The 13,027-nt window shown below is 39.4% G+C and overlaps 1 protein-coding gene across 3 annotated transcripts; it reads right to left on the bottom strand.

The window, feature by feature from the left end:
- Positions 1 to 5,442: 5,442 nt before the first annotated feature.
- On the bottom strand, positions 5,443 to 12,859 carry LOC309696766 (uncharacterized protein). 3 transcript variants are annotated; one of them, XM_082518150.1, is made up of 7 exons: positions 12,750 to 12,859; positions 11,665 to 12,012; positions 11,291 to 11,437; positions 10,360 to 10,461; positions 6,921 to 6,958; positions 6,685 to 6,840; positions 5,443 to 6,225 (listed from the first exon to the last, which is right to left on the bottom strand). In XM_082518150.1, the coding sequence occupies exons 1-7, from the start codon at positions 12,781 to 12,783 to the stop codon at positions 6,121 to 6,123; spliced, it is 930 nt and encodes a 309-aa protein (XP_082374276.1). In that variant the 5' UTR covers positions 12,784 to 12,859; the 3' UTR covers positions 5,443 to 6,120. The 3 variants fall into 3 exon arrangements, with proteins under 3 accessions (XP_082374276.1, XP_082374277.1, XP_082374278.1); XM_082518151.1 differs by having other exon boundaries at positions 11,665 to 12,009; XM_082518152.1 differs by lacking the exon at positions 5,443 to 6,225 and adding an exon at positions 6,272 to 6,338.
- Between the last annotated feature and the right edge of the window lie 168 nt (positions 12,860 to 13,027).

Here is a 13,027-nt window from a genome sequence, read left to right as displayed (position 1 = left end):
TTAATGAGGAGGTCACGCCTTCAAACCACACACACACACACACACACACACACACACACACACACACACACACACACACACACACACACACACACTATTGCAACAGTGTTTCTTTATGGCTCAAAAGAAACTGACTGCTTGAGGTTTACTGAACTACAATTATACATTATTAGTTATAAACTAGACTTGCTCATTATACTAAAATGTTGTCAGTCCTCCATTTTCATCAGATCAAACACAACACTACAATCTTCCTAAAGGCTATTTTTGCATCTGCTCTGCAAAAATGTTTTTCACAGAGGCATATCTGGAACTTTTGATCAAAATAACGCACCGTTGTTTAACTATTTGGTCTCAATACATTATGTCTGATGAAACAGACATAAAAATAACAAATGAATGAAAGTCAGTTAAAGACTTTGGAAATTAAAGAGGGGCAGTATGCAAACAAACAATATTTAATATTTCATTTATCACAAGACTCAGAAATAAAATCTTTATTTATTTAAAATTTCTATTTTAAATTGTGTATCATAACATCTTTTAATGTTCAGAAATTCATCCATTCTCTACCCAAACCTAAACACAATAATGGAGGAAAGGAAAATATTTACCAAGTGTTTACTTTTGTAATCATTCTTTTCTTCTTTATTTGAAGTTAATTTATTTTTTTTTATATTGTGTTGTAACAAAACTCTGACCAAACAGAATAACCTTATATACGTTATGTTTTTATTTTACCCGTTCACAAGAAATTGTAACCCCAGGTCAAAAAGATACAAAAGAAGTAGACTATATATATATATATATAAATCATAATAAATATAAATGTATCCTGTCCACCGCTCAGTTACATAACAACGTGGAGGCAAGGACATCACAGCACAAGCATACTCCCAGCCTATTATAAGTGTTGCACACAGAGTACAAAAGTACAGACATTCTGCACTTACCTAGAAGTACAAATACTACTGTTAAAAAATACTCCAGTAAAAGTTGAAGTACTGATTCAACTTCTTTACTCAAGTTCTGAAATGTACTCAAAGTAATAAAGTAAAAAGTAGCTCTTTGGAGGATGTTTCTATTTTGGTGCAAAGCCAAATGAAACTTGTGCTATAATAACATGATGATAAAATAATATCACTAGATGGGAACACAAACTTTAGTGTCACTTTTTTATATTCTAATCAATGAAAATAAGAGTGAAAATAAAAACTGTATATCCATTTACTGTTGTCTACATTGTAAAGGTTGACTTTGCATCTAAACAGGAAAATATGTATAGTGTAGCTGTCGCAGTAAGATGTAATTATATTGTTCAAAACTGAGTATTTAATGTAATTCCATATGTTGTATTGCTGCTACCTTTGGTGGACTTGTGTATTGCGCTTTGAGGTGCGCATGGGTTGGACGGATGTTAATTTAAGGCACACATGCCGCCGGTAGGTGAAGGATCAAGCAATTGCTCCTGAATGTTTGGTAGAAAGGCGCACGCGATACGTTTTTGTTTGGGTTGTAATTTTATTTTGCTGACACAATATCTGTGTTTGCTGGTGAAGAGGAGGTAAAAAAAAATACTGGTTAAACATCAGTTGGAGCGTGGCTCTTTACTCTAGCTAGAAATCATTTATGGCATACAGCTAGAGATCATTTATGGCATACATGTATGCCATAAATGATCTCTAGCTGCAGCTAGAAATCATTTATGGCATACAGCTAGAGATCATTTATGGCATACAGCTAGAAACACAGATATGTAGAGCAAAATACTGTCAATAAGGCCGCTGCAATGTTCTGAAGACAGTTAAACTTGTCAGGTAGTGATGTTCAGCAGGTGAAAATGCAAGCTCAATGAACACGCACAGCTGGGGATTCCAGCTGCTTCGATGTTGCATTAACTGGTATTAACTCAGCCAGTTAATGCGAGACAAATCCAGATGCTCATTAAAGATTTCTGGTTTGATCAGAAAAGAAAACATTGGTCCAAACACCTGAAAGTCCCAAAAACGCATTGTGAATTCTGTCTCGAGTCTACGGATGTATCCGTGTGTTTCCATGGTGCTGATGCTGCGCTGAAGCTTTTGAAGTGTCAGAATGTGGAAAGCTAACAACGTCCCTCTCACCAGAAGTTATTTTTAGCCAATTACAAGTTGAATCTGGTAGTTGGGGTTGTTAGCTAAGATACCGTCATTAAGAAGAGTCACAACTAATGTGTCTATGCGAGCTAATTTGCGATGTGCACCGTTGGCGCAGCCATTTATTTTTTGATGCACCCTCTCAGATTAATTCACTGCGTGTCGAGCCCAGGGCTGTACTGGGACAAAAAAACAGCCCGGGCATTTTGACTAAAAGAATAAACAACAATTTTAGGGATTTCTATGAAACTTCATACTAACCACAAATAAACCCGTCTAAAAATGAAATTGATCAGTTTCTTGATAATGTAACCCTTCAAAAATTACTAGACAGTCGAGCAATAGCACTGGATTCGCCACTGACGCCAGGCGAACTCCAGGAAGCTCTGATAAGTATGCCCAATAATAAGGCTCCAGGTCCAGACGGCTTTCCAGCAGAATTCTACAAAGAATTCTGGACAATTCTGGCACCTGTATTCCACAGAATGTTCCAAGAAATTAAGGAAAATGCCAGACTTCCACCAAATATGAATTCTGCCAACATTAATCTCCTGCAAAAACCCTTTATTTCCCTCAAGCTATCGTTCAGTATCCCTGATTCATGTAGACCTCAAAATAATCTGCAAAGCTTAGAGAAAATAACCCTTCTCTTAATTCATTCTGACCAAACCAGTTTCAGGCAGGCACTCATCAACAAATACATGTAGATTACTTAATTCAATAGACTAATCATGCAATAAAAACACTGAAATCACAATATTGTCTCTAGATGCAGAAAAAGCATTTGGCAGAGTTAACTGGAAATTTTTATTTGCAGCTTTACAAAAATGTGGTTTTGGAAACTCTTTCATAAACTGGTTAAAATATATAATTCCCCAACAGCCTGTGTCAGAACAAAGGACCAAATATCCTTCAGCTTCTGTCTCCTGAGGGGCACCAGACAGGGATTCAGACAATAATTCTGATTGCTACAGTGCTGAACGGGATAGGCAAAAAATAAAAAATAAAATAATGAAGTAGTTACTCTGAAGCATAGAAAGTATTTATAGTTATAGTATTTATAATCTTTCCTCTGTCTGTGTCTGTTACACTGACACTTGTGAAAAAGCTCTGAAACCAAACAGCAACTAATCACAGTCTATATCTGTCATCTAGCACAGATCTCATGCAGTGCTGCTCTGAGGAAGTCAGCCATGTCCTCTCTCAGCTGCTGACCTGCTGTGGTGGAAACTTATTTATTTAGCTGTTGTGCTTTTTACTGAACTCACTGCAATGATCAGTTTACAATCAAACACATGTTACATACATTTGACAGTTTTGACTTTAATTCTACTTTGATTGCAATATTTTTGTATTTTCATTTATTTCAACACATTTTTATCTTTTACTCAGAATAGAGTAGCCATTTATTGTCATTCTACATGTACATCAACACCGAGGAAAGAAGTTTACATTTCAGAAATGTTCTTCTTCCACATCTCACAGTGTGTCAGTACTAGATAGTTCACGCATTGATGGATCTTCATCACATATAAATCTGCATACATATAAAAATCTATAACGTACCTGAACTTCCAGAGGAGGCTGATGAAGGTGTGGAGCTTCCTGAAGTTGAGCTTAAACTCTGTGTTGTTGGTGGTGTGGAGGCTGATGAGAGAAACACTGAAGCTGAAAAAGGTCTCAGAGTCATGTAACTGCGATGTTTCCTCCTTCCTCTGCTCTGTGGGTGAGAGTTTGTGCTTTGACCAAACCAGTGTTTCCATCCTGAAGTGCTGCTGAAAGGAGGAAGAATTGTTAGTTACAATCTTACTATAGATTAAATGTGACAGCTGTGTTTATGTTTGCATGTGAAATGTGCGTTTTAGTGGTAGGACTGCAAAACATCCAAAGCTTTAAGTTTGTCACCGCTCACTGTGCTGTTGCTCTTCAGCTCATTAAAAGAAGAAATAAAACACAGTGTTTGTTTCATCAGCTCTACTATTATAAGTTTGTCATTCAAAGAAGAGTAGAGGAAAAATAAAAAAATATTTGATTACAGATTCAATGTACAATAAAAAGTAGGAAAATATTTCTGGGGACCAAACTGGTTTGAATCTCAAAATAATTTGCAAACTGCAAGAAACAAGTTTGTGGAAATATTTAAATTCCACTCATTTCCAAACTTCACACTATGTTTAACCACAGAAACCAGTAACTGTGGGAGAAAACAAGCAAACACAGCCTCTCCCTGACAGTTTTTACCAATCAGAAGCACAATTCCATATATAATCCTGTGTAATATTAAGTGAGCGTCATTTTCTTTCAGCTACTTGCAGACTGTGGCTTTTTGACTAAAGGAGAATCCATGTACAGTAGTCCCTCGCTAAATCGCGGTGCACCTTTCGCGGCCTAGCTGTTTCGCAGATTTCTTTTTTGTGTGCAAATTTGCATGCTTTTTTGTTTTGTTTTGTTTTATTTACAGCGCATTGTGTTCTGCGTGCTGATTGGCTGTAGGCCATTGTCCATCAATCTCGTGCCATGTCTCCTGTACAGTAAAGAATCCATTCAGCTTGTCATATTTACATAAATCTTCGATCGGTGTGACTGTGTGCTGTACTGTTGTTTGTAAGTTTTCTCCCCAACAAATGTGCCTTTGGTTTCATTGTACAACATGTTGTACATGTTACAGTGTGGGTGGGGTGTTTGCCTGCTCTCTCCGCCTCCTTCTCTCTTGCCACTCCTACGCCTCTGTCTCTCTCACCCTTCTCTCTCCCCAGGACACAGCTGCTGTTCACTGGCCTCGTTTACCATCTGGGCCCAGTCAGTAATCACCTCTGAGGTTATATAAGTTGGGGATGACCTGTGTGTGAATTGGTTTTTCCCCTGTTGCTCTACACAATTTCTTCTAGGTGTTGGAAAGGCTCCTTTGCCCGTGGTGAGCAGTTACAGGCTTGTGGGCCCCACAGGTGTCTCCCCGTGGCGAGGAGTTAAGTAAGAAGTGTGAGAAGCGGGAAGCGTCGCCTTTATTTGTTTGGTAGTTTTTTTCCTTTGTTGCTGCGACTACTTCCTTTGTTTTTTGGCATTACTGGTAAAAAACGGCTTTGCCGGCTCTTTAAGTTAAGATTATTTGTAATAAAACTATTTTACATACTGAACACCTCTGTCTGGTTTCCTTTTCATTCCATTCCTGACCCATTTATCACCGGTCCCCACACTCACACCCCTTATTTTTCTATGAAGGTTTGAGCCTTGAGAGTGTATAAACAAGAGAAAATGTGAAAATGTTCATGCCTGTCTGAGAAAAGTGTATAAAGTGTGTAGTGAGGGGTTTTACAGCCTTACATCTATACAGAAAATATTTACATCTATAATAAACGAGGGAACACTGTACATGTTTTGTACACTGATTGTACAAAACATGCACTAAACAAATCATACTTGTGAGTCCTCAAAGTTACACACCAATCATTGTGTACACTTGTAAATCTTACTTTACGGTTGTGGATCATATCGTACATATTTGCAAACCTTCTCTCCATATTTATGCTACATCAACGTTTCTGACACTATTTAGAGAACAAATAAAAGGAGACACTTCAGACCTTCATCCAGTCTCAACTGAAACTTCAGCGCTGTTATGCTGAAAAGTTAAATATTAACAAGTGTAGGTATTAAAAAACATTTTTTTACATTAGAATTTTTTTCTGTCTTTTTATTGTTTGTTTCAGTCTGACTGATGACAACAGTAACAGGTGACACAGCAGTTAATCTGAGTTCCATTGGTTTGGTAAAATACACACTAAAATAAAATAGATGAAGTTAGCCACCTGGAGCCTTTTTGCTGACTACATTTAAGGATCGTGCTCCAGGAGCAGCCTGCCAGTCATACCATCATGCCATCTGTTAAACTAAACTAAAAGTAGCTGTAATAAAAACAACTTTCAGTGTAATTGTTTGACAGACAGATGGTCATAAACAGAAAAATATACTGTTGTATGGATTCTGTTCATCTGTTAGCCACCGAGCTTTCATCAGCAGCATCACTACTGATGTTTTTGGACATATGAGGAGGTGAAGCATCTGCGGTGTGGTCGGCAGAGCTGGCATGTACCTGGGGACGAAGTACAAACATATATTGCATTACCACAGGGGGCGCTGTTGGTGGCACGATAGTGGGAGAAATCCACTTCAGTATAATCAACTGCATTCATGTCATCTTCAGTCCTAAAGGAATCAAACTTCAGTCTCTCAAAATATGATGTAAATGAATAAAAATTCATACAGATAAACTCTGAGAGAAGATAAAATATGTGTACAAGAAATATTTATGTATGAAATCTTAAAAAACATTTGCTATCAGCTTGTTAATGAAACAAGAATGAACCAAAAAAAATGCAATTTCTGTTAAATGCAAAAAAACAAACAAAAACTAAAAAGCAGCATTTTTAAGCATTAATACTAGCAATCGCATAAAATATCTATCAATGATAAATTACTTTAATGCACAAACTGTGATCTAGATCCTAATTTCTGACCTCAGAGCTTAAAATCAGACCACAGTTTTACTTACTTTGTTGTGAGAAGAGGTGGAGAGGCTGTAGAGGTCTATTGTTTTCATCTCCATCTGGCTGGAGGTTTTTGGTGCAGCATCTGTTGAGGACACGTCTGCAGGAGGTGAACTGCTCTGTCTGTCCCCCTCTCTGATCTCTATATATATGTTGTTGCCCTGCAGAAGGAACAAACCAGCTGATTGATACAACTCAAGCTGTGATGAAGCTCAGCTGTCTCACAGTTCCTAAAACTCACCTGTGTGATGTCAGCACGCTCAGATTCCACAGGAGGTCCTGAAAAACATGCAGATAAGAAGATAAACATCAGTCTTTAACCAGTGGAACTACATCTGTAGATCTGAAAGGATCAGGCAAAGAGGACCAACGAGGCATTAATACTAAAGAAAAAGGAGCCTGCCTATCAATAATGAAAATTTCTTTTAACCAGTCATTGTTCTTATTCCCAAATGAAGAACTGATGGTGTTGACAAAGAGGGAAGGGTAGACTGATTAGACTGGATAGACTCAGTTTTAAATGTTATTTTCTTTTTTTTTTTTTCTTCTTTTTTTTTGGCCTGTCCCGTTTGGCTCTTTTGCCATCAGAATTTCAGAATTGTTGTCTAAAGGCAAAGAAAGATGCCCAACGGATTTACTTTACCAAACTGACCATCCCAGCCTTGCCGTAATGGTCCATTTGATTCACCTTTTATTGTTTATTTTATTTTCACTTACTGAATACGGGACAGACTTGACTGGGGGAAAGAAGGGGAGAAAGAAAGAGGGAAAGGGAAACAGCTGAGAAGAGGGACGGGGGAGAAGGGCAAAAGACAAAAACCAACAGAACGGGCAGAGAAAAAAAATGCATATATCAATCACCTGGATCACCTGCTGAGAAAGAAAAAAGAAAACAAGCAGAAGAGAACAAGAGTAATAGAATAAACAACATCACAATGATATATGGGAATATGACAGTAAATACTAAATGTTAAACATTATTGTGCAGCACATAAGATCAACAGAACACAGTGTGCTTTGAGGTAGGAGCCAAAAAGGGTGTAGTTTGTGGGTGTGATCACCCGTGTGTACAGCTGTGAGCATGGACGCGCTTGTTTTTTGTTTTTTAAAAGGTTCCTTCATGTAATAATCTGCTAGAGGGTGTGGGGGGGCCACAGCCCCGTCCTCCAGGGCATGAAGCAGGTGTGGAGGAGATCAAAACTCCAGACATCCAGAGGCCCCCAGAACACAAGAGACCAAGGAAGACCAACAGAGGGGCAGCTGCGCCACTGTCCCAGAAAGAGCTGAGGAGAGTCCCAGATGAGGGCTCACTCAGCAGCCGCGGAGCAGAAGCCAGGGGGAGTTGCAGTGATGCGCCCGTGAGCTCCGCCGGCAGCCAGCTGCGCCTGAGTGACCGAGCCCCAGGCCGAGAGGCCGGGGGCACCCCACCTCCGAAGTGGCCCGAGCGAGCCCCAGGCTCCAGGCCCCGATAAGCGGCCGCCAAGGAGTGAGCCGGTGTGTACCTGGACGCCCATCCCCGGACACAAAGAACCACCAACGCACCGATGTCTGAGGGAGTCCGCCACTGGCAGGGGAAGTGGTGGTAGGGGGAGATAGGCCTCCAAACCTTGGAGGGCCTGAGATGTCCCCAGAGAGGTGGCGCCTGACACCCAACCTGACATATAGACACAGACATACAGGCACACACAGATACAAACATCCATTCCCACCCTCATGCTCTCATATGCACTCACTCCACACTCAACCAACGTGGAGACAGACATAAAGAGACGTTGTACACACGATTACACTCCCCAAGCATACTCTACAAACCGGGTCTAGGTGCCCCCGCCCCTGGAGGGGGGAACTGCACCCCGTCCCAGGTGGTGTTTCCCTTTTCCCTGCGGTGGGGGGAGGCAGACCACCCCGACTCTGCAGCAGCAGGAAGGCTCCACACTCCAGACCGCAGTCGGACGGCCAATGTTATTTTCAATTTAGTTTTTAAAAATAATATCAAGAATGTTGGTCATGTGTTAAATATAAATAAAAACAATGCAATGATTCCCAAACCTCTTAAACTGATATTTTATTCATTAGAAAATAAAAAAAAATCAATCAAATGAGGCTTTTTTTTATAATGTCATGAAACACAGTAGCTCATTTTGAATTTAATGTCAGAAAAAATGCCTCACAAAAGTTTGCATGGGGGCAACAGGAGGCTGGAACAATAAGCATTGCTAAACCCAAACAGCTGGAAGAATAACTCTTTCGTAACAGGTCAGTAACTCGGTATAAAAAGAGCATCTTAAAGAGGTGAAGTTTCAAAGAAGTAAAGGAGTCTTCTCTCAGCTAAAGATCAATTTTCATTGACTGAAGCAAAGTGGAAAACTGTTCTGTAGTGAGATCAATTAAAAGCTGAAATTCTCTTGGATGTTGCATCTGCTGGACTAAAGAGAAAGACTGTTCCGTTTATTATCAGTGCTCAGGTCAAAAGCCTGCATCTCTGATGGTACGGGGCTTCATCAGTATCTGTGGAATTGGAAGCTTCAACACCTGAAAAAAGGCACCATCAATGCTGGAAGGTGTACTCCCATCCAGACGTCTTTTTAAGGGAAGGTCTTATATATAGGTATATTTCATCAACACAATATTAAACTGCATTCTGTATCTACTACACCAGCCTGGCTTCACGGCCTGGAGTCCAGACCTTTGACCAGCTCAAAATATTTGGAGCATCATGAAACCAAAAACATGACAGAGAAGACTCAGGACTGCTGAGCAGCTCGAAACCTCTAACAGACAAGAACAGGACGACATTCCTAACAGCTAGTCTCCTCAGTCCCCTCGGTCTCCAGATGTTTCCAGACTGTTGTTAAAAGATGAGGGGACGTTATGGTGCGCCATCAAATTCAGAATGAGCTAATAGTTTTCTGAAAATGGTACATGTTCTCAGTTTAAACATTTGATGTAATTTATGTGTTCTATTTGAATTTTGTGTTCATAATGTGACGAAAATGTTATTTTCCCAGTAAACAAACTGCATGATTTTAGAAGTTCTGACAGACTGAATTTGAGAATATTTGAGCCACAGTTGGAAGCTCATTTCAGGCTTTTAATTGTCATTTTCCTTGTGTTACTTATGTTGTCAGGACATTAATATTTTCTGGACAGAAACCAGTTCCCTATGATATGTATTTCTAAATTTTACTATGTTTAAGTTTTTAAAGGGTTTAATGGGACGACTCTTTGTTATATTTCCCTAAAAAGGTCCAGGGGATGAGGGAAAGTGATAAAAAGTGTCTGGGTCGAAAAAAGGAGACAGGGAGGCAAAATGGTTAAACTAAAGAGTTTTATTAATGCTTCTGTTAGTAACTGAACTAAAAGACATGGTTAAGCCGCTATCACCATTTAAAGAAGCAAACCAAAACTCAGGCATCAGTCAGTGAACTGAAAAAGTAGATTAAAAAAAAGGATTAGTCACCAAACACTCCTCTCCACCGAGCAGGAGCAAACAATCACCAAACACAGCTCACTAGCTGCACCCACCAACATGGCTCTCTGGCACCAGAGCTCACCTTTCTCTGCCTTGTAATTGCTGATGGGAGTCAGCTGTACAAAAAAATGTGGCAGGAGAGACAGCAGGACACACAGGGCAAGTAAAGAGTTAAAAACACCATCGTGCGTGTTTCCTGTAGCCTCACCTTTGGGTTTAGCTGTCCTCCTCATCATGTAGAAAATCAACGAAGTTGCTAAAAAGGCGCTGATGATAATGACCACAATAAGACGCACATAAATCAGCACATCTGCAGGAGTTTAACAGAGAAAGGTTTTTTACTCGCAGTGTAAACATGTGGAGCAAAGCCGGTTCATTTAGCAGTAAACATACAGTATAACATGTGTTTTTGGACTGAACACAGTTACTCAGGCATTTATGTGACAAACTGCTTATCAATCATGACAGAAAAACAAATCAGAAAAAATCAATTTCCTTCTGCATGAAATTATTTAATGAAGCACAGAAAGTATTTATACTTTAACCAAGTTTTCTGTATTGACTACCTGCTGTTGTACTTTCTGCTAAAACGTGAGCAGCTCCCTATTCTGCTTCACTCAGTAACAACTACAGCTCCCACAATGCTTTCCTCTGTCTGTGTCTGTTACACTGACACTTGTGAAAAAGCTCTGAAACCAAACAGTGACTAATCACAGTCTATATCTGTCATCTAGCACAGATGTCATGCAGTGCTGCTCTGAGGAAGTCAGCCATGTCCTCTCTCAGCTGCTGACCTGCTGTGGTGGAAACTTATTTCTTTAGCTGTTGTGCTTTTTACTGAACTCACTGCAATGATCAGTTTACAATCAAACACATGCTACATACATTTGACAGTTTTGACTTTAATTCTACTATCATGCCAATATTTTTCTACTTTAATTCGTTTCAACACATTTTTATCTTTTATTCAGAATAGAAAAGCGATTTATTGTCATTCTACATGTACATCAACACCGAGGAAAGAAGTTTACATTTTAGAAATGTTCTTCTTCCACATCTCACAGTGTGTCACTACTAGATAGTTCACTCATTAATGGATCACATATAAATCTGCATACATATAAAAATCTATAACGTACCTGAACTTCCAGAGGAGGCCGATGAAGGTGTGGAGCTTCCTGAAGTTGAGCTTAAACTCTGTGCTGTTGGTGGTGTGGAGGCTGATGAGAGAAACACTGAAGCTGAAAAAGGTCTCAGAGTCCCGTTTGGTGTTGAAGTGGTTGAAGCTGTGAACAATGAAACCATCAGAGTCATAATAAGACCACTTGAAGCAGTTTATATATCTGCATGTGACTGACGTGGTTATGGGCTGTTTGACAGCAGAACTGATGAAACTTGATGTTTCAGATAAATATAACATCTGTAGGTGATTTGAAGGAAAAGTAGCTGCTTTTGAGACGTGAAGCTTCTGTCACACCTTCAAAGACAAACACGACTGTTAGCAGAAACTCACCTTCTGTGACAATCAGCTCAAAATCATCGTTTCCATCTCGAACCAAAGTTCTGTCCAAAGAGCACCTGTACCATCCTGAGTCAGACTGTTTCAGCTGTGTGATGCTCACATACAGAGAATATGACAGAGTGTCTGTTTTTTCATATTTAATGCTGTATCTGCCGTTCTGAGCTGCATCATCAGATGTTTCAACAAGAATGTTTCCATTTTCACATTTTTCCTTACAGAAGAGTTTCCTGCTTCCAGGGAAATAAAAGTTGCATTTAACTGCGATGTTTCCTCCTTCCTCTGCTCTGTGAGGGAGAGTTTGTGCTTTGACCAAACCAGTGTTTCCATCCTGAAGTGCTGCTGAAAGGATGAACAATCATTAGTTACAATCTTACTATAGATTAAATGTGACAGATGATTATGAATTTGAACTGATCACAGAAGTTCAGTTAACTTCACTTTTCTGTTTTTAGTTGCAAACAGCAAACTTCCTGTTTTATACACAAACACAAAGCATCTGATGTGGAAGATTCAGAGTTTAAGGTTGTGAAAAAGATACAAAAATGAAATTTGACTTTTTTTATCTTTGATGACATCATCATCATCATCATCATCAGCAGCAGCAGCAGCTATTTCCATATTTGTATGTGAAATGAACATTTTAGTCGCGCTGCTAAACATCCAGTTCTCACGTTGTCACCGCTCACTTTGTTGCTCTTCAGCTCATTAAGAGAAGAAATGAAACAGAGTGTTTGTTTCATCAGCTCTACTATTATAAGTTTGTCTCTCATAGAAGAGTAGAGGAAAAGTATTTGATTATAGATTCCATGTACAAGAAAAAAGTAGAAATTTCTGGGGATCAAACTGTTGGGAAACTAAAAATAATTTGCAAAGTGCAAAAAAGATTTTGTGGAAACATTTAAATTCCACTCATATCCAAACTTCACACTATGTTTAACCACAGAAAACAATAATTATGAGCGAGAACAAAGAAATGAAGAAGTGAGTCGCAAAACGAATTATAAATGAAAATAAAATGGAGACAAATAAGACTTAGAACAGAGAAAGTGACAGAAATAAGAAGAGAATTTACTCACTGAGGAAGATGAAGCAGAGCAAAGTGTGTTTCATCTCAGAGCTCTGATGGTTTAATGCTGCTTCAGTTCGTCTTCACTTCAAACCAGGAACTTCTTACTTCTCTTAATGACGAGGTCACGCCTTCAAACCCCTCTCTCTCTCTCTCTCTCTCTCTCTCTCTCTCTCTCTCTCTCTCACACACACACACACACACACACACACACACACACACACACACACACACACACACACACACACACCTTCTCTCTCACCAGTCGAGGGTGAGTGATGCGATCCT

This window comes from Aulonocara stuartgranti (assembly GCF_965226115.1).
Source record: "Aulonocara stuartgranti genome assembly, chromosome: 20".
NCBI classification, from domain to species: domain Eukaryota; kingdom Metazoa; phylum Chordata; class Actinopteri; order Cichliformes; family Cichlidae; genus Aulonocara; species Aulonocara stuartgranti.
The sequence above is the reverse complement of the archived record's forward strand: the minus strand, read 5'-3'. Positions and strand labels throughout refer to the sequence as shown.